At 36.2% G+C, this 22,510-nt stretch overlaps 1 protein-coding gene across 2 annotated transcripts in view; it reads left to right on the top strand.

Annotated features, from left to right (window-relative positions):
* LOC136853976 (lactadherin-like) overlaps positions 1 to 22,510 on the top strand; it is a 908,376-nt gene that overhangs the window by 642,983 nt on the left and 242,883 nt on the right. For both annotated transcript variants that reach the window (XM_067129896.1, XM_067129895.1), the window contains exon 5: positions 17,539 to 17,677. In XM_067129896.1, coding sequence (XP_066985997.1) covers positions 17,539 to 17,677 — 139 coding nt within the window. The remainder of the gene's footprint in view (positions 1 to 17,538; positions 17,678 to 22,510) is intronic.

Below are 22,510 nucleotides of genomic sequence, written 5' to 3'. Positions count from 1 at the left end.
TATATACACACACACATATATATATGTGTGTATGTTTATAAAGATATTATATGAGAGAGAGAGAGAGAGAGAGAGAGAGAGAGAGAGAGAGAGAGAGAGAGAGAGAGAGAGAGAGAGAGAGAGATGATTCGAATTGCAATTATGATGTCCTAAATCTTGGAATGAATCTTGGAAGTCAACTTTGCCCCTTACCCACTGAATGAGAGTGACAACTGACAGAAGGCGCAGGTAGGTAGAAAAAAAATGGTCATTTAACATCATACATTTAAAAGAATCACGAAAGTTTTCCTTTCCCTGATCGCCACTTACTTATATCATCTGTGGCACTGAACATGCTATCTCAGGCTAAAATGAGTAAATGTGTACACAAGTGCAATCATATACCTGTGGTTATATACACACAAACGCGCGCACACGCACAAGTTATGAGAAGAAATGAAGAGAGGCAGACCAGGAAGGACGCGCCCTTGCCGTTCCCATGGCCATTATAATCTCCCCTCCTCCACCTGGCCGTCAGAGAAATGATGAAGCTGACCGGGACATGGGATGTGTGTCTTGGCGCGTCTGAGCAGGCCAGGTAAAGCGTTTCAGATTGTATCGCTTCCTCACCAGTGCTGTCGCCGGAGCCCGCAGATGAGACAGTCGACACGAAATCTCTCTGACACAAAAGAGGACAAAGGAGACAAAAGTATTTGGTTCCTGTAGAGATTGGGAGGCTCTTGAGTGAAATACCTAGGAAATATGATGTCTTTCAGAGACAAATGAGAAGAAGTGATGTGCCGAACAGCAAAAAAGAAAAAAAAAGAGTTGACAGAATAGAATGTGAAGTGTATGAAGTCATAGAGTACGTGTGCTTAAAAAACAGAGAAGTGGAAAAAGGAGAGGCAGGAGAATTTAGTGTCCAACAACACTTTCCGAAGACAACTAATTCCTTTTCCATCGCCAAAAGTAATTCGATATTTTTTAGTCGCTACAGTGGCCAGAAGAGCACTCAACTTCCCTTTGAAAAGCAAATGTATGAACCTTTTTAAAAACAAGTGTTAATGCACACTTGATACGCTTGCTAGTAAACTCTTAAGTATTGAGGAAACTGACAGGCTGTTGCAAGTTTAATTGCGTCTATTGTCAGTAACGCCGGAGTGAGACCAAAATCAAGAGAGTAACGCTTCGGTCTTTTTACATGAAAATCTTTGCTATTGTAATCGCTATAATTTTTATTGATGCTCAGGTAAGCTAGCATTTAATTAGAACAAGGCCAGATGGTTATCAGTTTATAATGCATGCATCTACAGACAAGAGTGTCAGTAGTGGAAGGAAGAGAAACTGAAAGACGAAAAGGAAAATAAATGAAAGTAAAACAACAAGCGGACCATCACTTATGTAGGCAGCAAATTTAATCAGAAAAGTTAGACAATGTTACATGGCTCTTCAGGGTAGTATTACAGCCGTCCTGAATTTATGGCCAGACATGTTATCTCCAGGGAGACCATCAAACAGCTTTACGGTGAAAGGACGCTGATACGAGCGCTAGAGGCGCCTAATAAAATTTCCATTCAAACAGAACATGGAGAAGTAATCAAACACGATAACTTTGGTTGATGGTGTAACCTCTAAAGCATAATTAGCAATGTTTTAAAAAAAAGGGAACCACGGCTTTAGGCAGTTTTTCTAAAAACAATGATACCGGCAGGCACATCACGCCCAGAGAGGAGAACAATAATTCAGTGATGACAGACAAGACAGGAGACATGAAGCAACAAGCTTCATGGTTGCACGTAGGAACCCTAACGAACAGTACCAAGTTGTCTGTGAAGAGAAATCTTGGAGGCGAGGCAGGGCCAGCTAACAACAACGCAAATCATTCAGAGGGAGCTGGTGCCAGTTAGGGAATTCAATATTCTTTGTTTTGCTGGAGTTTATACTCTTACGCCACTAACTAAAGCACTGGTTAATCTGTTTATTCCAGGTCTGTTAAATCAAGCAGCAACGTCATTGTAAATTTGTCGGGTCTTGATGACTGCCACAAGAATGGCCTCATTTGTCAGCTGTGCTGGCTTATTATATAGTGCAGACCAAAAATCATCTCTGTTAAAGACTAAAAGCACCAGAGGTTCCAGAACTCAACCCTGTAGAACGCCGGGCAAAATGGGTCTAGGCTAATTAAAATTACTATTAACTAGAACCTTTTATTGCCAGAATCCAAAAATGAAACAGTCCGTCCACTTGTATAGAATACTTTATTTCTAACATTATTCTCCCTTAATGCTTTCAGTTGGGCATCTCTTTCTCCGGTTCAGGACCCCAGATATTCATGTAGCTTGCGTGCCTTTGAACTTCTGTTTTACAGTAAGCTGAAACAGTTTCTTCAGAAACATCAATACAAATGACTCGATTTAAAATATTTTCAAAGATTTGCTTAAAGGTATTATCATAATTATTTTCATAGGAAAAGAAAAGCAAATAAATCCTACACAGAATTTCCACTTGGTTTCAACATTTCGATGGCGATCTCCCTCATAAATAACCCATACCAGGAAATCATCAGATAAGTAAATCGAAGTCGATGTCACCCTTCACTAAGGCTTATCAGGCTCAAGTATCCGTGAAATAAAAGCACCTCAAGACCTTTTTTTCTTTTTTAAACTGACATTGAGACGAACTGAAGTGCATGACATGCCTGGTGATATTAGAAATAATCTTTTCATTGTTATCGTAGTCAGTTGATTCGTTTCTCTGTTTTTCTATTTTGGTCTGTGATGATTAAGTTGGCGACTTGTGTCAGAGGTTCAGGGATAGAGGATAATAGTATGAAAACAATTTTTTTTATTTACTCAATTTATTTTGATGCTGTATCGCATTTTTTATTATGTATTGCTCATGTTACAACGGATTTCATTATATAATAATAATAATAATAATAATAATAATAATAATAATAATAATAATAATAATAATAATAAATCAATGCCAAGTTAATTGTAGTACTTTCATGTTAACCCAAGCATCCGTATGTTTCAGTGTTGCCTCTTCATGCAGACTGACCATGCAATATTGATAAAAGAAATTTCATAATAGTGTATATGTATATATATATATATATATATATATATATATATATATATATATATATATATATATAAATATATATATATATATATATATATATATATATATATTATTAATTAGTGATTTTGTTTATTTCAATGAGTAGCAGTGCGATCATTAAATAGTCGTATTCTTACAATCAGCATGAATGTGGGAAATCAGGATTTTAGAAAGCACGCGCACAAACACACTTGGGACTGAATAATGATCATGTTTAGACTGGAATGTTGCGGGGCATGATGAAAAACGAGTCTCCAGGACCTTTGGCAAGTTTGACTGACAAGTTCCATTGACACTGGCGTGAAAAGTTGACGCACTGAGTACACTCCATCTTGCACCCCAGGCAAAACCTGTTCAACGGCCAATTGCGAAACCTTAAATACAGACATGTTTTCTCACCTTCCCAGTTTGTTTAAGTATTTTGTCATTCACTTGCGTTTTTAGTTTAGCTTTCGATTCTTTCTTGTGAAGTCTTGTATTTATACTCTTCAGTTTCATTCGCTTACTTTTTGTAACTTATTATATTTTCCGTTCTATTAGGGCTAAATGGAGCAAGTCTTATTCTGTGCCTTAACTTGTTTATAGATGATTGGGAGAGTTTTGGATTCTAAGAGTTAGTAAATACCCCTTACCATTGCAAACGTTTTATGTCCTGCCAAATGACATTTCCAGTTTTACTGTCTTCGGCCTTTCATCTCCATATTACCAGTACACTATTAATATTTTATTGAGCTTGTGGCTGGCTCATCCCCTTGGTGTCTAGCAAACGACGGTATATATGTTTGAATAAAACCTGTCTGTGTATGTCCTTCACATACCTTTCCTAATTTTTACAATACTTTTTGGCAAAGTTCTGCTTATAAGTCTGTGAATTAAAGCTCTAATATAGGTATGAATATTCATTGAAACTAAAAACATATTGGCATATATACGCATTATAGTAAACATAAATTTTCATCTCTGAAATAGTTAATATTTTCAGAGAATTAATGAAAACTGAATTATGTATTAATGTAGATGAGGAAAATCAGCCAATCAGAAATATATTTGCGTCTCCATATTTGACAGAAAATGAAACAGTGAGAATTTACAGAAATGAAATACACAGCGGTAACAGCGGCGTCATGCCCATGCAACATAATGCGACATGTCTCTCCTAGGCATTGAAAAAAGTGGTATTCACTTACAAAAAATGTTTAATTAGAATAAGTCCTAAATAAATGTTTTCCAGATAAGGTGATGCTTTGATGAAATGCGTCATGAACGCTAGAAACACTTGAGATCTTCAGTAAATATTGACTTGTAACCATTTTACGCATAAAAAAAACATTGCCAAGATATAGTGATAATGAGAGTCTTCATGATCAGTCCTCTCAGTATTTCACATTTCTAGTAATCTTGTAATTGCACAATAGTAATAATCATTTCTTAGCGTCTGCTTGTCGGTTATAGATTTGTCAGTCTCTTGTTGATAGCCTGAAGATGGTGTTAGGTTATATTTTGAAATTAATATTATGCAGCATTCTTTCTCAGCAGCTTTCCGATGATGGAATAACTGAAACCCTGCCGTGTCATCCTTTCCATATATATTGTTGCCAAGCACATGTGAAGGTCAGTCCAAATGTATACACCTAAAAGGGCTTAGAAGCAATGCAGGAATTTGTAGACCACAGTCTTGCAATAGTGTCAACCTCATCTACCTACCCTACACACGGTGGAATTGAAGCACAAGACAGCATGTAGTTGGACCAAGTCCCTTGTGGTGTGTCTGATCCACACAATGATAAAGAGATCGCCATCAATGGCAATAGAAACCATACCAGCATGTCTTTTACCATGCCACTCCATCACAGTAATTTTTTCAGAAATGATGAGTCTTAAGTTTTGTATCCGCAGCAGATTATTTTCTTATCATCTTGACAGCCATCGTACACGACAAATTTATCATATCATGGAAGTGTGTTCTTGTCAGATATATTGGGAAGGGGTGGGCTAGTGTACAAGTTATCAGTGTGGAGAATGTTCTCTTTAGCTACTTAAGCGGAAGGAAGATTTTGACATCCGCTTCACCTTGTCCAAGAAGGTCACCATCAGTTCTGTTTAAGATTTTGGTGTTCGAAACTCTTCTTGTCACACAGCCACTTAAAATAAAAATTTCATTCCAGAGCCCTGACTCTTTTGAATATGATGCCTTCTGAATGAAAGATATCTCCCGGACAGTATCAAGCTTCAAGCACTCATATTCCTTAGTCATGATAGAAGGATTTCTGTAGCCTCTTGGAACTTGAAAAGCAACACCCAAATTTTGTTGGAACTTGAAAAGCAACTCCCAAGTTTTGTTGGAACTTGAAAAGCAACACCCAAATTTTGTTGGAACTTGAAAAGCAACACCCAAATTTTGTTGGAACTTGAAAAGCAACACCCAAATTTTGTTGGAACTTGAAAAGCAACACCCAAATTTTGTTGGAACTTGAAAAGCAACACCCAGATTTTTCAGAGACCATCAGCTTGCCCGCTGTTGCTCTTGGTGCAATCGATATTTTAAGGGATTGATGCCGGTGGTTCTAATATGTGGAATTATAATCTAGAATCTTATAAAAATTCATCACAAAATGAAATACTTTTAGCTGTTTGGAAACCGCATTACATTTAGCGAATACACATCACTGGTACTTTTGACTGTACATTTCAATGTTTATTTGTACATTATCCCTGATATTATCCATCTTTTGTTCATTATAGTAAAAGACATTACATTTACTTCTTACAACAAATGCATTTTCTCTTGATCTTAATGTAGATAGATCCCAGTCTTCGGCATAATGGCGTAATCGGAATCCGTAGGTTGGAAAGTTCTGGTAATGTGAGAGTGGACAGAAAATTGGCTCCCAGCATGAAATGTTATCTTGTGATAGACCTATAACTCTTATCCTACATAACTCTAGTTTATGTAGGGGCTCCTTGCAACCTTTAATAAGTTGAATACTATCTTCCATTAAACCCTTTCCGAAGACAGAAACCACATCAAAGTAAACAAACATATTTGCTACTAAAACTTGTGACTCTTAAACTTACCATACATTTTTCTTTGCTACTTTCACGACACTCTGACTTGATAACTATACCTTCTTTTTCAAATACCTAACCCCCCGACATAATATTTGCAATCTATGCATCCACACAATGAAATACTCATGTTGATTGAGGATCTTGGAAAGAAAGTTCATAATGCATCCAAGCAGTTAATGATCATTTTTTTTTCTGCTTATGATAGAAAGGACGCTTAACTTACATAATCTTTTTGTGACGTTCTGACAGTATTAAGGTAATGATCACCTCTACTTTTACACGACCTAAATCATCCCCACTGAAACTAATAAGCCCTGTAAGATCTTGATTGTCTCTTGGCGGTTATATCTTCAGAGGTGTTGGCTGATGGGATGAAGTTAAACATTACTTATCTGCTCGAACTCTCTTCATCCAAGCTTTGGTTTAACTAGCCTTGCTCTCTATCTCTTTGCTGTCTTCAAGCCTTAACAGAATTATTGCTTTAGCAAATTTCATAGAGGTACACCACAATTTGATCAACGAAAATGAGTAAATTAAATTCAACCTACAACAGTTCCATCTTTAGCTAAAACCCTCTCCTAAATGATCTGCAACCCTGTCTTTTACTTTGACAAATGGCAGCAAATCTTTCTCTTCTTGGAAAAATAACAACATAATTTTAGCTCATTGTTTGCCACTAACTCATTCATGGATAACTGTAGATAACAGTGCCACACGCCTCTTGCAAACCGCATGCATTGTTTTATCCTTCTCTGTACAATCTCTGAAAATGAGAAAGATACTCTGAGGACACTAAACTTTGGTTTCTTGGTCTTTGGAACGCTGTTCGTTGCTCATATGAACACTCCAAATTTCTCCTTGTCCCTCTGGTCATCAGCATGAATTCTGTAAATGTATAGAAAGGATTTTTAGTTTTGTTTTATGTATTTATATTCAGTCTGTTGTCAGTTTTTTTAGTTTTCTGTAAAAGAAAACTATTGAGATGGCTTCGTCTGTATGTCCCTCACTTTTTCTGTCTGCCCTCAGATCTTAAAAACTACTGAAGCTAGAGGGCTGCAAGTTGGTATGTTGATCATCCACCCTCCAATCATCAAACATACCAGATTGCAGCCCTCTAGTCTGAGTAGTTTTTGTTTTATTTAAGGTTAAAGTTAACCACCATCGGGCGTCTGGCACCGCCGAGTCCAATTCCGGAAGCGTCGCCAACGCACCTTTCCCTCGACTGCATCTGGGGAGCAACTGAGCGCTCCCCGGTCGTACCTGAGGCTGAGAGTTTCATACTGCAGCACATCGAGAGTTTCATACATCATTATACACTGCACAAAAACTCGATTGCGCTGAAGAAGCTTCGGTGCATTTTGTACTTGGTTATGTTTATTTATATTTGCTCGTATCTTTTTGTTTATATGAATCATGGTACAATTATGTACTCCCATCTGTAGCGCATCGTTCTGCCATATCTACATTGTGTCCGTTTCGTTTGGATAGTGTTTAGCTACGTTTTCCATTGTCTACAAAATAAACAGTGGTAAATTGTATCGCATTCTTGTTCGCCAGAGAATATTCTGATTATCTCAACTACTATAACATTTTGAAATGTTAGCGGTCTCTTTTGAATAAAATCGAAGGAAAACCAAATAAAATGTCCGAAATGTAAGAGAAATCCGGCATTTTAGCAAAGTGACAAACATTCCTGGGTAGACATCAAGCGAACTTTGTACATGAAATGACATCCTGTGATCAGGCAAGTGAAAGTAAGTGTTTGTTACCTGGTCCCACTAACCTTGAGACCTATCGAATTTAGGTAAAATCTTCCTTACAAGATTCTTTCATTTGACCGTAAATTAATACTAAATTGCCTTTGGCTTGACGTTAAGTTTATGTGCTACCAGTGCAGTACAATGAACCTTGAGACAAAGAATTTGAGGAAGGACTGACTGACTGGTTTGAGGTTTTCTGGCAGCCTGACATCAAGGGATTTGAGACAAGGAAGAATAATTGAGCCACTGGCACACGGTAGAATTTGGAGTAAAAAGAAACTTGTTAAGTCAGGCAAAAGTAAGTATATATATACATATATATATATATATATATATATATATATATATATATATATATATATATATATATATATATATATATATGTGTGTGTGTGTGTGTGTGTGTGTGTGTGTGTGTGAGTGGCCGCGCGTGTGCGTGTGATTACCAAGGGGATCTTAGATACAATGGTGGCCGCCAAAAACATAAAGAGTAATTTCCACAGTGTGGCGTTGGAGTACGTGCGTCGGAGTTAAAAACTGGTTTGATTTAGGAGTGTGACACTGTCGCTCCCATCTCTTTCTCTCCTTCTTCTTCTTCTTCTTCTTCTTCTTCTTCTTCTTCTTAAGTTTTAATGGCGAAGGCGGGCGTGGGATGTTCGAGGGTGAGAAGAAAATCAACTTGTGTCTTGACGCCTTTGTCGCCCAAACCATTATCTCATCTTCGCGAAGTTATTGATGTTCGTTTTCTATTTTATGTTTTCTTTTCACGGCTGTTACTCGACTCTCCTTTTGGTCATTACTTTCCTCACTCTAGGAAATGCCTGCGGTAGAAGAGAGCATCATATCTTTCCTTATCTTAACATTAAGCGTCGTCATTAGTGTTTCCTCTTAAAAGTATGATGTTGCCACTTACATTACTACAGTGCTCTGTATCCAGGAAGTAAGATGGGAATCTTGAATGACCTTCTGCAACTTGCTCTGCAAACCGTGCATGGTAGAAATAGTATTCTGTTCGAACTTTTGTTATCATTTGTCTAACAGATGTACTCAGTTAATAGCAGGCAAAGAGTATTATTGATAATATTATGCACTCCATAAATGAAATGTTTTTCGCATACACGATGGCATTTTTTATATTCACGAATGTTAAGCTACTGATATCGTTCACTATCCAGTTCATTATACCTTAGGAATAAAAGGGAATTATAAATGATAAATGCTTCGTCTGAGGCTCAGTGGTTTAAGTCAGCGTCTACTGTTTCTAAAGTAGGTTTCGATTCGAATCGTTCTTCAGGTGAACCACTTACCATTCACAATTCTCTGTGGGTGTAAGTTATTCTCATGGTGTAGTGAATTGGCTATTAAACAATATATGTAGCTTAATATTGGCACACGCACACACACACACACACATATATATATATATGTGTGTGTGTGTGTGTGTGCGCGCGCGCTAATATTAAGCAACATATATTGTTTAATAACCAATTCATATATGGAAAAAAAAAGACTTATGCACAGTGACAGAAGAAGATGATAAGAGAAAACGGATGATATGTACATACTCACACGTACGTAGGCATGCATACATTATGTATATAATTTCCTGACTCACGTCGGGATCGAACCCAGGTCTTTCAGTTGAAAGGCAAGGTTGCTGCCAACTAGGCCATACAAGTCTAAAAGAAGTTGGAACCTGAGAGCAACTGCACCCAAGGAATTACCTAGGCATGCTAACTGCTTGCATACCAGCGAGTTTTCCCCAACTTCCCGACTCAGCAATGACCCAGTTGACCTGGGTTCGATCCCGACGTGAGTCAGGAAATTATTTCTGTTCCACACGTGATTGTGTGTTGATTATTTCTATCTTATTCACTCAGAAGGGATAATTCGAATGAAATGCTGTCAATTGGGTCATTGCTGAGTCGGGAAGTTGGGGAAAACTCGCTGGTATGCAAGCAGTTAGCATGCCTAGGTAATTCCTTGGGTGCAGTTGCTCTCACGCTCCAACTTCTTTTAGACTTGTATGGCCTTGTGGGCAGCGACCTTGCCTTTCAACTGAAAGACCTGGGTTCGATCCCGACGTGAGTCAGGAAATTATTTCTGTTCCACACGTGATTGTGTGTTGATTATTTCTACATTATGTGTATATATGTATGTATGTATTGTATGTATGTGTGTATGCTTACGTGTGTGTGTGTGTGTGTTTGTTTGCGTGTGTACATATCAGCCGTTTTCTCTTCATCATCCTCTATCCCTGAGCATAAGTCTTTTCTTTTTCATATGTAATTTTTGTGTGCGTGCACTTATGTGAAGTTTTATTTCTAAAATGTCTAAAACTGATGCCGATTTGTGTTACCGTTTTCCTAAAAATTTTAAAAACTTTTTTCCTGAGTAACTGACATCTCCCTTATTGGCGTAGATGGTGCACTGGTGTCATTTAACGAAGTAGAAATTGCCTTCAGGTTATCAGTTGAAGATCTCTTCTCTCTTCTGTAGGTATTAGTGACCGGGATGATTTTCTGAAATCATATGACTGAGCCGCACTACTTCATTTAGAATTTTTGTGCCTGTCATCATTCCCCACTGTAAGATTCCTGAAAAAAAAGATGAAGATCAGCAAAGCAAAATTAAACTTCACAAAAGTTTTCCTTTCCAAGAAGTAAAGTTGAAAGACCTATCTCTCTATCTATTTATTAATGAAATGATAGCAGACAATATAAGAAGAAAATATCCTTAACGGGGTGGAATGTGAAATCACCCCACACTCGCAAGGCGAATGAGCTAACTGCTAAAGCATAGAGGTAGCCACAAGGACAAGAATTTATTCAAGTTTAAAAGGAAGCTGCTCATTTTTGTAAAACTGGGACAGTTTTACTAAAGCCGAAATGAACGCATATTCAGTTTGGTTAATCAACAGATCCCTTTCACAACTACATATTGTAATGGCAACAAAGACCGTACTCTCTCATTTTTTTTACTGCACTTTATGCTTTTCGTTAGAAGTGAAGAAATCCGGAATAGGAAAAGAATGAAAAAGTTCCCCTTTCTAGAAACATAAGAATTCATTTAAGCTCATATTTAGATACATGTTTACTGGTGCTAAAATAAACCCAGTCCCGCCATGGTTAAGTAAAGCACAGCTTTGCAGGTTTGCAGGCGAATGTCCATGTATTGCTATTTCGCATGCATAATGGTCAGTTGCTTCGCAAAATATATCATTTTAACCAGTATCAAGGGTAAAAGTAAATAAAAAAATAACAAAAATTAAAAAATCAAAATAAAAGGAATAGCCATTATATGGAAAATAATTCACTGTAAATATCGATTTAACAGCGTTTCTTTTTCTTTTTCTTATTTTTGTGTTCAAAGTTTACTCTGTGCATGTATAGTAAGCTGACCCTCCGAAATATAACCTGTTGATTTCGTTGGAGACAACCTTGTATCTTATTGGCCACAATGGACTCTTAAATTATCAATTTCCTAATAATTTCGATACACTTTTCACTGAACGATTCCAAAAGAAATTACTGGAGATTCGTACTTGCTTACTATGAGGACAGGGTAAACACTGAAGCAGCGTTCGACCAAAAAATATTGTGCATTCACTCCAGTTGCACTCATATATTCGAAGAAGCTAAGATATCTTTGCCATGGGCGTTTAATGTTAAGTTGTTTTGCTGTGTGGAGTGAAATAAATAAATTCAGTTAAATATGTTCATCACAATGATTTCTTTAAACTTCTCGATTCCCAGTATTTTATATACCTTCGCCACTGGAAGTCTTAAAAACCAAAATAGAAAATGTAGGCATAAGTGAATTAGTTGCATATATGGTGTTTCACTAGTCAACAGGGGGGCTATTGTTACCATTAGCCAAAGAAAATATTACATATAATTTATACTTCGTCTCAGGCCCACTGGAAGGAGCATCAAATGTACCTAGGCACAAATGGTGAGGTGGGAAAAGTGGAAAACTATGGTTAGGTGCAGCAGTACCCACTATAATTCAATCAAATACAGCGACACGTCTGCTTCCCTTCCTTTCATTCCCGTGCTGGTTGAGTAGACAAAGCATTGGTCTGGTATTTTACTGGTTAAAGTTCAAATCCCCAAGGAGGAGGCTTCAGCCCATTTTAAGTAGACAAAATTATTCGATTTTTAGGTTAGGAATGGGTGAAACCATAGCTAGGAATGCAGAATCACTGCATTCCTAGCTATACTTCCAACCATGTGAAATGGCATATTTTCTTCCCTTCCTGAGTAAGTGAGATATGTATTGGCATGACATTTTACTGGTTACATTTCAAGTCTCCAAGCAGATGTTAACATCATACTTTAGATAATACTGTCTGGTTACTGTGCATACTGTACAGTATGCACAGTATCCTTAATGACGAGGCTTGAACGAGTCGACTTACTCTTACTGAGAGCTCGAACCTTCGGTATGTGTGCACTGGTACCTGTTTTGATTCCAAGTGTATGCAAATTGTAAATGCCATATGCATTTTATATTTTATTCATATTTAATGAGACAGATTAGCTCGATAGCTACAACACAGTTCCTCAGGAGTAGCTATTTAAGCAATAGTCAGAACCTAGAAGCTGTAGTTTGACGCAGTGATGATTGTTACTTGACGAAAGCTGTCCTCCTTACATTCAGTTACTGTGTGGTCGGGGGTTAGTTCACTAGACGTATTGGTCGAACCTCGCCTATGATGGACTTTTATTGATCCATGTCAACTAAACTTATTAGGCAAGTGGACTTGACAAGAGTTGACGGTGTGCATTGACTTGGAACTGTATAGCTGCGACTTCTTAGTACTGCAACCATTCAACTTGGGCACTCGTAATATTGGGGCCCCTGGACAATTATTGCTCCCATGCTGTTAAATATCATTTGGGTGGACCAAACACATTATGGTTAGTATCACTGGCTTCATTTATTCATTTAATTATGTAACAACGCACGTGTGATGTAACTAGAAAAAAAACCGTTATCAAACCTGCTTTGTACGTTTTTAAGTTCTGACAAATTTTTTAATTGACTACAGTATGTAAAAAGTATTATCTAAAATGTTATTATGGACAAAACGTATTTAGGTGATTGACAGTCAAAAACTTTAGTGGTTTATGTGAATGTAATCTTATACAGAGGCCTCATCCTCAGAACTCCACCTGAAAAATAAAGTTAAAGCGCCTCAGGAGCATTCTCACTCTCACCTCTGCAACATGCATGCAGGAGTAGTAACACAATTGCATATCTGTTTACCTTCCTTTTATGCACTCTGTGTTTGAATGGACTTTGTTGGCCAGATGTTTCACTGGTTGGTGGCTCAAATCCCCAAGGAGGAGGTCACCCTTTATGTAAGATAATTTACAATATGAAAGTAATTTCAAGTGTTCACATACATTAGTGTGCACAGTTGTAGTGAAATCCCAGATTGCCAGCCTCTGGAACGCTGAACCAGTGTCTAACCATTTGGTGCTTGGACCTGTTTTAGCTTTCCTCCTCGACTGCTGGAAGCTTCAAATCATTTTAAGAAGTCAAGTGGACATACATTGTATCCACCTTCAAGTACCCTTCACTTAACCAGCAAGTGAAGAACAATGTTTGAAAAAGTAGGGATCCAAAAGAAATTCTAACTTACAAAGAATGATCTTGAATTCGCTATAAAATTATTTTTAGCACTTTCCCTATTTTATTGACTTTACTGTATGCTTATCAGAATATGCTAGCCTTGGTAAACTTCAAATACTATTGAAACCAACACAGGGGGAAAAATTTTCCTATGAGAAAAATAGTCTGATCTATTCACAGAACAGGTATGCACAATTCGGACAAGGGTGGAGCACACAAAGATGTGCATGCCCCCACTTTTATTGCCTCAGTTTGCAGATGGCTAAGTACTGCAAAACTTAGCTATACTTATAATCAACGTCATTTATACTCTAGTCACTTAAGTCTCTTTAGATATATGGAAATGCTAAGAGGTTCAGCATGAGTTCATAGTCTATAATGAATTATCTGTTTGATAATGCAAGACCCAGCAGAATTATGAACATATGCTTACAGCATATCTTGTACAATGTAGACTATATATATATATATATATATATATATATATATATATATATATATATATATATATATATATATATATACAGTCAATAAAAAAAGAAAACATTCGGCATCGTTCTTATAAACAATAAAGACATCATCAACATATCTTACCCATATAAAAGGTTTCAAATCTTTTGGAAGTTTGTACACAATCTTTGTATGGAAGTTTTTAAAATCCTTTTTATGTACTAACTTCCAAATGATTTGAAACCTTTTATATGGGTACGATATGTTGATGATATCTTTATTGTTTATAAGGACGACGCCGAATGTTTTGATCAGTTGCTATTACAACTGAATAGTTTTATTCTGTCCATCAAGTTTACAATGCATGGAAAGAGAAGTCGATAAGCGCCTGCCCCTTTTAGATTGGGTTGTTCACCAGGATTATATAAATAAGTCTTTTAAATTTTCTGTTTTCAGGAAAAGTACTAACACAAATACGTACATACATTTTTACTCATATCATGACGAGAAAATCAAAAGTAATGTTCTGACCAATTTGTTTTTCAGAGCGTTGCGAATTTCCGACCCTAGTTTCATTGTCCAGGAAATTGAATTTTTGACTACCAGTTTCAAAAAGTTATGTTACCCTAAGATTTTTTTTATTGATAAATGTCTTTCTAGAGCCAGGAGAATATTTTATAATCCAAGGGAACACCGTTCAACTACAGATTTTAAATCCCTTCCCCTTCCGCATAATCATGACCTAAGAAAAGTTTCTAATAATCATAGAAAAGAAAGACATGGGTATAGCGTAGTTTTTCACTACCCTAATACTCTTAGAAAGAAGATGATCAAGAACAGTTGTAGAAAACCAAACACCGATGTCGGAGTATATGTTATAGGCTGTAAAAACTGACAAATCCTATATTGGAGAAAGTGGTCGTTCCCAGGACCAGAGGAAACGGGAACATATTGCAGCCTACCGTTAGGGTAATGTTTACAGCGCCATTGCTAAGCACACTTGGGATTCTAATCATGCCATTGACTTCAGGGGAGGCAAAGTTATTTACAAGAGTGCAGATGGGACCGCTAGGAGGATTGTGGAAGGAGCACTCATCACTTTAAATGACACCTTTGAGGAGAACACAGGAATTATGAATAATTTACTTTTAAGTGAAGAGATTTGCAAAAGGGCCAGATTTAAGAATTTCAGAAATGTGTGCTGCCTTCTTCTATCTGATAATGTAGATAACTACCCTTCGCCTGTTCCAGAGTCTGTTGATCAAACTACCATTTTGGATAACGACCCTCAAGATATCATTCGGGAAGAATATCAGCGTTTTGTCCCGCCTCACAGATCGCTGAGAATTTTTGAAAGGAATATATACGACCCAGTGGCCTGTACCCTTATTTTAACCTCGTTTATCCGTTTCAGTTTGTTTACATTTATTTCAATTTCTTCACCATTGTTGTGTGTCTCTTTTAGCTTAGTGATAAGTCGACAGAAGGATGGACGAAAGCTTTAAGCTCTGTAAATATTTCTGCAAATACATTTCGTCTTGCTAAACAAGAGTATCACTGTGGATCGTTCTATTGATAACTCAGAAGCACGATGATACGGTGTTTTTATATTTCATATATATATATATATATATATATATATATATATATATATATATATATATATATATATATATATGTATGTATGTATATATTATATATATGTATGTATGTATATATTATATATATACGCATATTCTTCGTATTTGTAATACAAATCTAGTATCAGTAGGCTAACTTCTTTCCGTGATTCAAAGTATACCACCGACTTAACTAAAGAACTCAAGCATTTCTTAACTGAACTCACAACCTGCCACGGAATTGCTGGATCTCGCTTGTTTACTAAAACGAAGAATTTGGACTATGAAAATGAGTATAATGTACTGGGACAATAAGCCACGAGGAAAGTTTTCTGACACGTAAGTTCTTATATATATATATATATATATATATATATATATATATATATATATATATATATATATATATATATATATATATATATGTATATATATATATATATATATATATATATATATATTTATATATATATATATGTATATATATATACATATATATATAAAACAATAGCTGGTGATGATATAAAACGCTGAAAATTTGAGATCTTCGAATTTTAAGGCAAGAAAAAAAAGAGCATATATTAATAATTCGCTTCAAGTATATTTTTCTGCTCTTTCAGCACATATCTACCAAAATGACACTGTTATGTTTGTATGTAAGACTCAACACTCCCAAAGTCAAATAATAGTTGACAGCCATACAGATGTTGTCTACTTTCTCATTCACCTTTAGTTATTACTGACTTTATGACTGACCGACTAAATTTTTTTATTTCCCCGGGCCAGTTCAATCAACACCAAGTTGCTGAAGTGAGATGCTTCACATCTGAGAATCCATGTCCCATCGCCAGAGATATCCATTTTGCTTTTGTCAGTGAGTTCTATCTCCTGGTTCCCCTGAGTCGCCCCTCACTCCACTGAAACTCAAACCATGTCATTAAATTTTTGCCGAGAGCCAGTTTATCAGATACGTACGATATTCATTAAGATAACCCACTAATGGGTTTTTTATACCCTAAACTGGAAAATTTAGGATTTTGCGAGAAGTGTGTTATTTGCCGGCAGATTCAGAACACCAAATACCCATCTCCTGAACCAGTGCCCAGCGTCAGCAAAAGATATTTGAAAACGATTGCCTTTTTTTTCAGTCGCTTGTGCATTTGCGCATAATTTCGTAGTCATTGTGTGCGAAGACCTTTGGAGAAATGTCTTCGTATAGATTTGATTTGAAAGTACTTCTTTCTGAAGATTTTATTCCCTTGTGCTTTCAAGAGCAGTATGTTTTCTGTATTTAAATTTCTTGTAAAAAAATACAACTGTAAAAGGACATTCCCATTTTTTATTCAAATCCGTCTTTTTATGAAAATATGCTTTTCAAGTAGCTTTGCTATGCTTTCTTTATTTTTCATTGAATGCAACAACACTAATGACATTTTTTTTATTTAGTGGTTACCACTAGAATTACCTGTTAGAGTATCTGACTCCTGCTGTGTCCTTGCCTTCTATGGGCAACACACAAGTTAATCTTTTGCATGTACTTGCTGCGAGAAACGCCAAATTTTTATTTCCATTCCGTGTATGAAGGATTCGGAAGGTATTGTGCATTTTGCTTCGAGGAGTTTTAGGTAACTACTAACGATATTATAATCACCTTGAAACATGAAACAAGAAGATTTCTCAGTACTTCTTATACAATTATCATACACATTTTTATTACATTCCCAACCACTCTCAAGATTTAGTAGTTAATTTTATGTTGTACAGCAACAAGTGGTGCACATTCATTGTGATATCTAAATGTGTATTTTTTTTATGTGTATTTTTTTCTTCATCGTCCTATAACGGATGGTTCAAGAGGTCTGTTGTTCTGACTTGAGTTATTTTCTGACCGGCAGGTGTTCCAAGCCAACATCAATTCTCACGAAATCCGCCACAACTACGTGGAGCCTCCTCTGGTGGGACGATTCGTGAGGGTCCACGTTATCGACTGGCACGCGCACCCTTCGCTGAGACTTGAATTGCTCGGATGTCAAGGTAAAACAAAAACAGTGATTTTATCGTATTTTGTTGTCTTTTTCGGTTCAGACTGCGGGAATTTTCTCCATGACGACGTTTCTCACCGTAGAAATATGGTTATTCGTTTATTTTTGTTGTGCCTCATACCCACATCTCAGAAAATAAAAGTGCTGATTAGCTACTTGCTGATAACTAACTTACTAATGAAACCTCGAGTCAATCTACCAGTGGCAAACACTTGCAGGTGGAAATGGCAAGAGAATGTCAAAGCAAACGTAACATGTCAGGCTTATGAAGTTAACTCGGGACTATTTGAATAAAAAGTCACCATAGTTTTTTTTTTTTTTTCTATTCAGTTTCCTGATGCATGGAACTGCTAGTATTTAACTGAACTGACGGAAAAAAGGCAAATGCCGAAAAACTGTTACTCCGCATGATTTTCGGTTAATAAAAACACAAAAAAGCACTAGGAAAGCGTGTACACTTAAACCCATTCTCAAGACAGTGAAGAGGTTTTGGCGGTAACGAATGCCTTGCTGATGATGGTACTAATACATGTAGAAGATTCGTTTGCCTGCACTAAGAATGGAATCTGTTTGTTGTTTACATTCTAACGCAGACTTAAGCTCAGATTTCTTTTGTAATCATTTTTAGTCTTTTCTAATTGAGAAATTGTTTTATTGTCTGCAGTACCCTATTGCACACCTTCATACAAATTACAGTTAGCTTATGTGACTTTTTGCATAACAGAGACCTGGAATAATGAAGAAAAAAAAGAATCCCATGCAGATATAATTTGACCTAATAATAATTGTCGTTTCACACACACACACACACACATACACATACATATATATATATATATATATATATATATATATATATATATATATATATATATATATATATATATATATACATGAGTATATATATATACACACATTTATATATGTAAATTTATATATATAATACATATATATATACCCAGTATATATATGTTTGTAAAATTCCTTGATAGTGATTAAGGACCGACGTTAGTGTTTACATATACAGAAGGGTGGGAATAGGGAATAAAAAACATAAATGGTGGCATGGGTTAATGGAAGTTCTGTGAAGGCCAAATTAGCGATTATTTGAGGGCCAGTTGCATGCTAGATGGGATCACGTACAGGAGTGCGGGAGGATGGATAGAGTAGGCAGCAGGACTTATAGAGACAAAAGATTATAAAACTAGAGAGAAGAAGGTGACTAAGAATTTCATGGAAAATATGTCATTGTACAGTGAAGTAAATACATACAGAAAGTTATTGAATGAGTAGATTTTAAGAATAAAATGTGCAAATGGAGAGATGCTGTATAAAATGATAACAATCTAGATCCACAGAGTGATCACTTTGAAAGGCAAATATGAATGCTTAAGAGTGGAAAGGGTCAGTGTAAATTTGAGAATGCTTATTGTAGTTACTGCTGAGGGCATGAAGTTGGAGGTTAAGAGGCTGGAGAATGGAAAGGCGCCAGTAGATCAAATTTCCAGTGAGCTGCTGGTGTACGTTGGTTATGCATATGGTTAAGCAGCTAACTGGTATTATAAGATATGTCCAGCTGACCAGCGTTTATAAAATGTGTCTGGAAGAAGAAATGGTTTTAAAGGAATGTGTGGGCAGAATAATTGTTTTATTGTAGGAAAGTAAAGGTTATAGAAGAGAAAAAGAATCAGAGGGCATAACTTTCTCAATATACTAGAGATGGTGTATGGGGAGATTGTGCATCCGAATTGCTAATGCCCTGGACTCTCACTCGAAAGACTGGGGTTCGGTCCCGTGGCGAGCCAGAAATTTATTTCTGTGAACCACGATTCCATGTGTTCATTTCCATCGTATCTCACAGCGAAAGGGGGAAGTCGAATGAAATGCTAGCAATTCGAGCGCTGAAGGGTCTGGGAGTTGGGTAAAATTCGCTGGTACGTAGTACTTAGGTTCCAACCCCTTTTGTGACCTTTACATCCGAGTTCTTAATGACCCGGGCTCTCACTCGAAAGACCGGGTTCGGTCCCGTGGCGAGTCAGAAATTTATTTCTGTGAACCACGATTCCATTTGTTCATTTCCATATATATAATTTATTATATATATATATATATATATATATATATATATATATATATATATATATATATATATATATATATATATATATATATATATATATATACTATATATATATATATATATATATATATATATATATATATATATATATATATATATATATATATATATATATATATATATTTTAAACCAGAAAATATTAAATCTTTTCACTGTAACTTGGGAATAACTTACATCCAAGCGGAATTGTAACTGATTAGTGTTTCTGCACCGGCCACAAAAAAACTATAGATAGTGACTTTGATTATTCGTAATATCAAGACGGATGTAAGTTGATGTCGACTCTGCTGTATATATTCCTGTCAAATTCAGGTTCCTTACTTAAAATCGAATAGCAGGCCATTTCCACCAGGATAGCTGATTGTTAAGTTTATCACAGTTTGCTAAGTGTGAATTTTTATCATCCATACAGACGTGACTTTTTTACAGGCACAAGTATTAAGCTAAAAATATTGTTTGATATCGACTTCACTATACCTTAGGAATAAGTTACATCCAACTAAAAGACAGTTGAAAAGTGCTTCCTCGCCAGACAAGATTCGACCCCTGGTTTCTAAACCAGACGACGGTTCGAATCGTGAACGGCGCAGAAACACTTGTCTATAATTCGCCATTAATTGTTCGGGAATTCTCGTATGATAAGAGTTTTTGTGGCATAATATTGTAAGGCCTCAAGTTTCAAAAACTATTAAAACAACAACGTGACTGGCGTTATTTACGCATTCCCCAGATGCACAGTCACCATGGATGCCGGCGCAGTGGACTCTGGAACAATATTAGGAAATTGTATATGTGAATACTATCCCTTCTGGAAAATCTGGCATCTTTTGCAGTTGTGCTCGTTATATGAAATTTATCTGCGCAACTCGTAGAATCATAGAGTAATTAATGTTTTCAAATTCCATATTCATTTTCGTCACAACTCACTCACCTTTTATAATTTTAGAAAGTAATCGTATAAAATATTAATATAAATAATTTCATTTATGCCACACTGAATATTGTTAATATGTGTATTTAGCACAGTAGAATGTTCCACAAATTGAGAAGAGATTCGTTATAGAGAATGAAGAGAAAGGCAGAAAATATTGTCATCCTTCTCCTCAGCTACCACTGCTATGACACCACCACAAAGTCGACGACCACAATCTCTACTTACCCCACAGATGATTGTCTGACACCACCTCTTATTTGTGTGTTGTTGATGAAAGGAACATGAATGCTCAAGAAATATGATGAAAAATGCAAAAAAAAAAAAAAGCAAACTCGGTTACAGGACATGTTACATGAGTCTGAAAGTGGTATGTCTAGTCAGATGAAGACAATCCAACACAACTTTGATTCTGGAGAGAGAAATTTGTTAATGAAGATATTTGGAAGAGACAGTAACATAAGGAAATGGGAAGGAAGTTCTCAAGTGAAAGCCATGAAGTAGAGGAGAGAAAACGCTCAAATAACTGAGGTGGGAAACTTCGCAATCCATAAAGAAAAGAATATGGCGCATTCTATCACCCTTGCTGTTGAACTGTAAACAGGGAATGCTTCATAAGAGAGGGGCTTTGCGTCATCCGGATTTTCATGTTCAGACGAAAAAAAAAAAAAAAAGTCAGGCTTTTACATATGAGAATCATTTCATTCCTGTGTACTTTCTTTACCCTCATCCTCCATCCTAATCTTCTTCAGCATACTTGTGTGATTTTACGTGTCGGCATTCGCATCTGAGAACAAATTTGGCTCTTAGTCTTAAAAGGAAATTTTTTAAGCTATCCTCCAGCTAAGGATGTAAGATGTTGTTGGAGAGAGCTTGAAAAGTTATCTTTTTGTTAAGTGGCGTCTTTTTTTTATTTTACATGAAACTTTTAAAGATCCTAGATAACGTTGAAGATAGTCATTTCTTTATGCTGGATAGAGTAAAAAACAAAATGTGGCTTCTAAGTTTTGTTTTTATTATGACTTAAGGATTACTCAGCGAAATATCGCAGAAATATCTTCCACGGTTTTTATAGAGTTCACAAAGCATATTTATGGTTATGAATTTTATTAGGGTTAGGTTACAGGATGTGTACATAGTACGTCGGTTAGGGAACACACCTATGCACATACGTTAGGCATTGTTCATCGCTTTTTTTTTTCTTTTACACGAAACTCTATCATTTATTCATTTCTTCCCGGACCCCCTTTCAACTCTCCTGTTATTTTCACTTCCATGATTATGTGGGTCATTTGCTAGCCAGTTTCACGTTGCCTCTTTTGGTGTATAATTCAGATAATAACCTTTGTGTTCCTGTATTTCCGCTTTATTATTCAGTCCTCTGGATACATTGTACTCTGTGTCATAAAAACCTAGAGGAAGTCGAACGTAAGAAAATAAATAGCCAGTGAATTCTACAAAATATAGTAAAGTACAACAAATAAGAAATAGAGTACACGAGGATATTTTTTTGCAAAAGATCCAACTCAAGCGTGTTATTGCATGGTATGCAATTCTCTAATGTTCATGGTTAGTGACTCAAACACAATAAGAACAACAGGACTATAAAGGGCTAATCTTCCACAACAGTTCAGTGACACTTTAGTGTAATTTGTACGTTTTGTCATAAAATAAAGTAGCTCTTTTTCCTACGTGAAGTTCAAGTCGGTCACCAAATTCATTGTGCATCCTGGATTTAACGGTATTAAAATTTC

This window comes from Macrobrachium rosenbergii, chromosome 28 (genome assembly GCF_040412425.1).
Source record: "Macrobrachium rosenbergii isolate ZJJX-2024 chromosome 28, ASM4041242v1, whole genome shotgun sequence".
NCBI lineage: Eukaryota > Metazoa > Arthropoda > Malacostraca > Decapoda > Palaemonidae > Macrobrachium > Macrobrachium rosenbergii.
The sequence above is the reverse complement of the archived record's forward strand: the minus strand, read 5'-3'. Positions and strand labels throughout refer to the sequence as shown.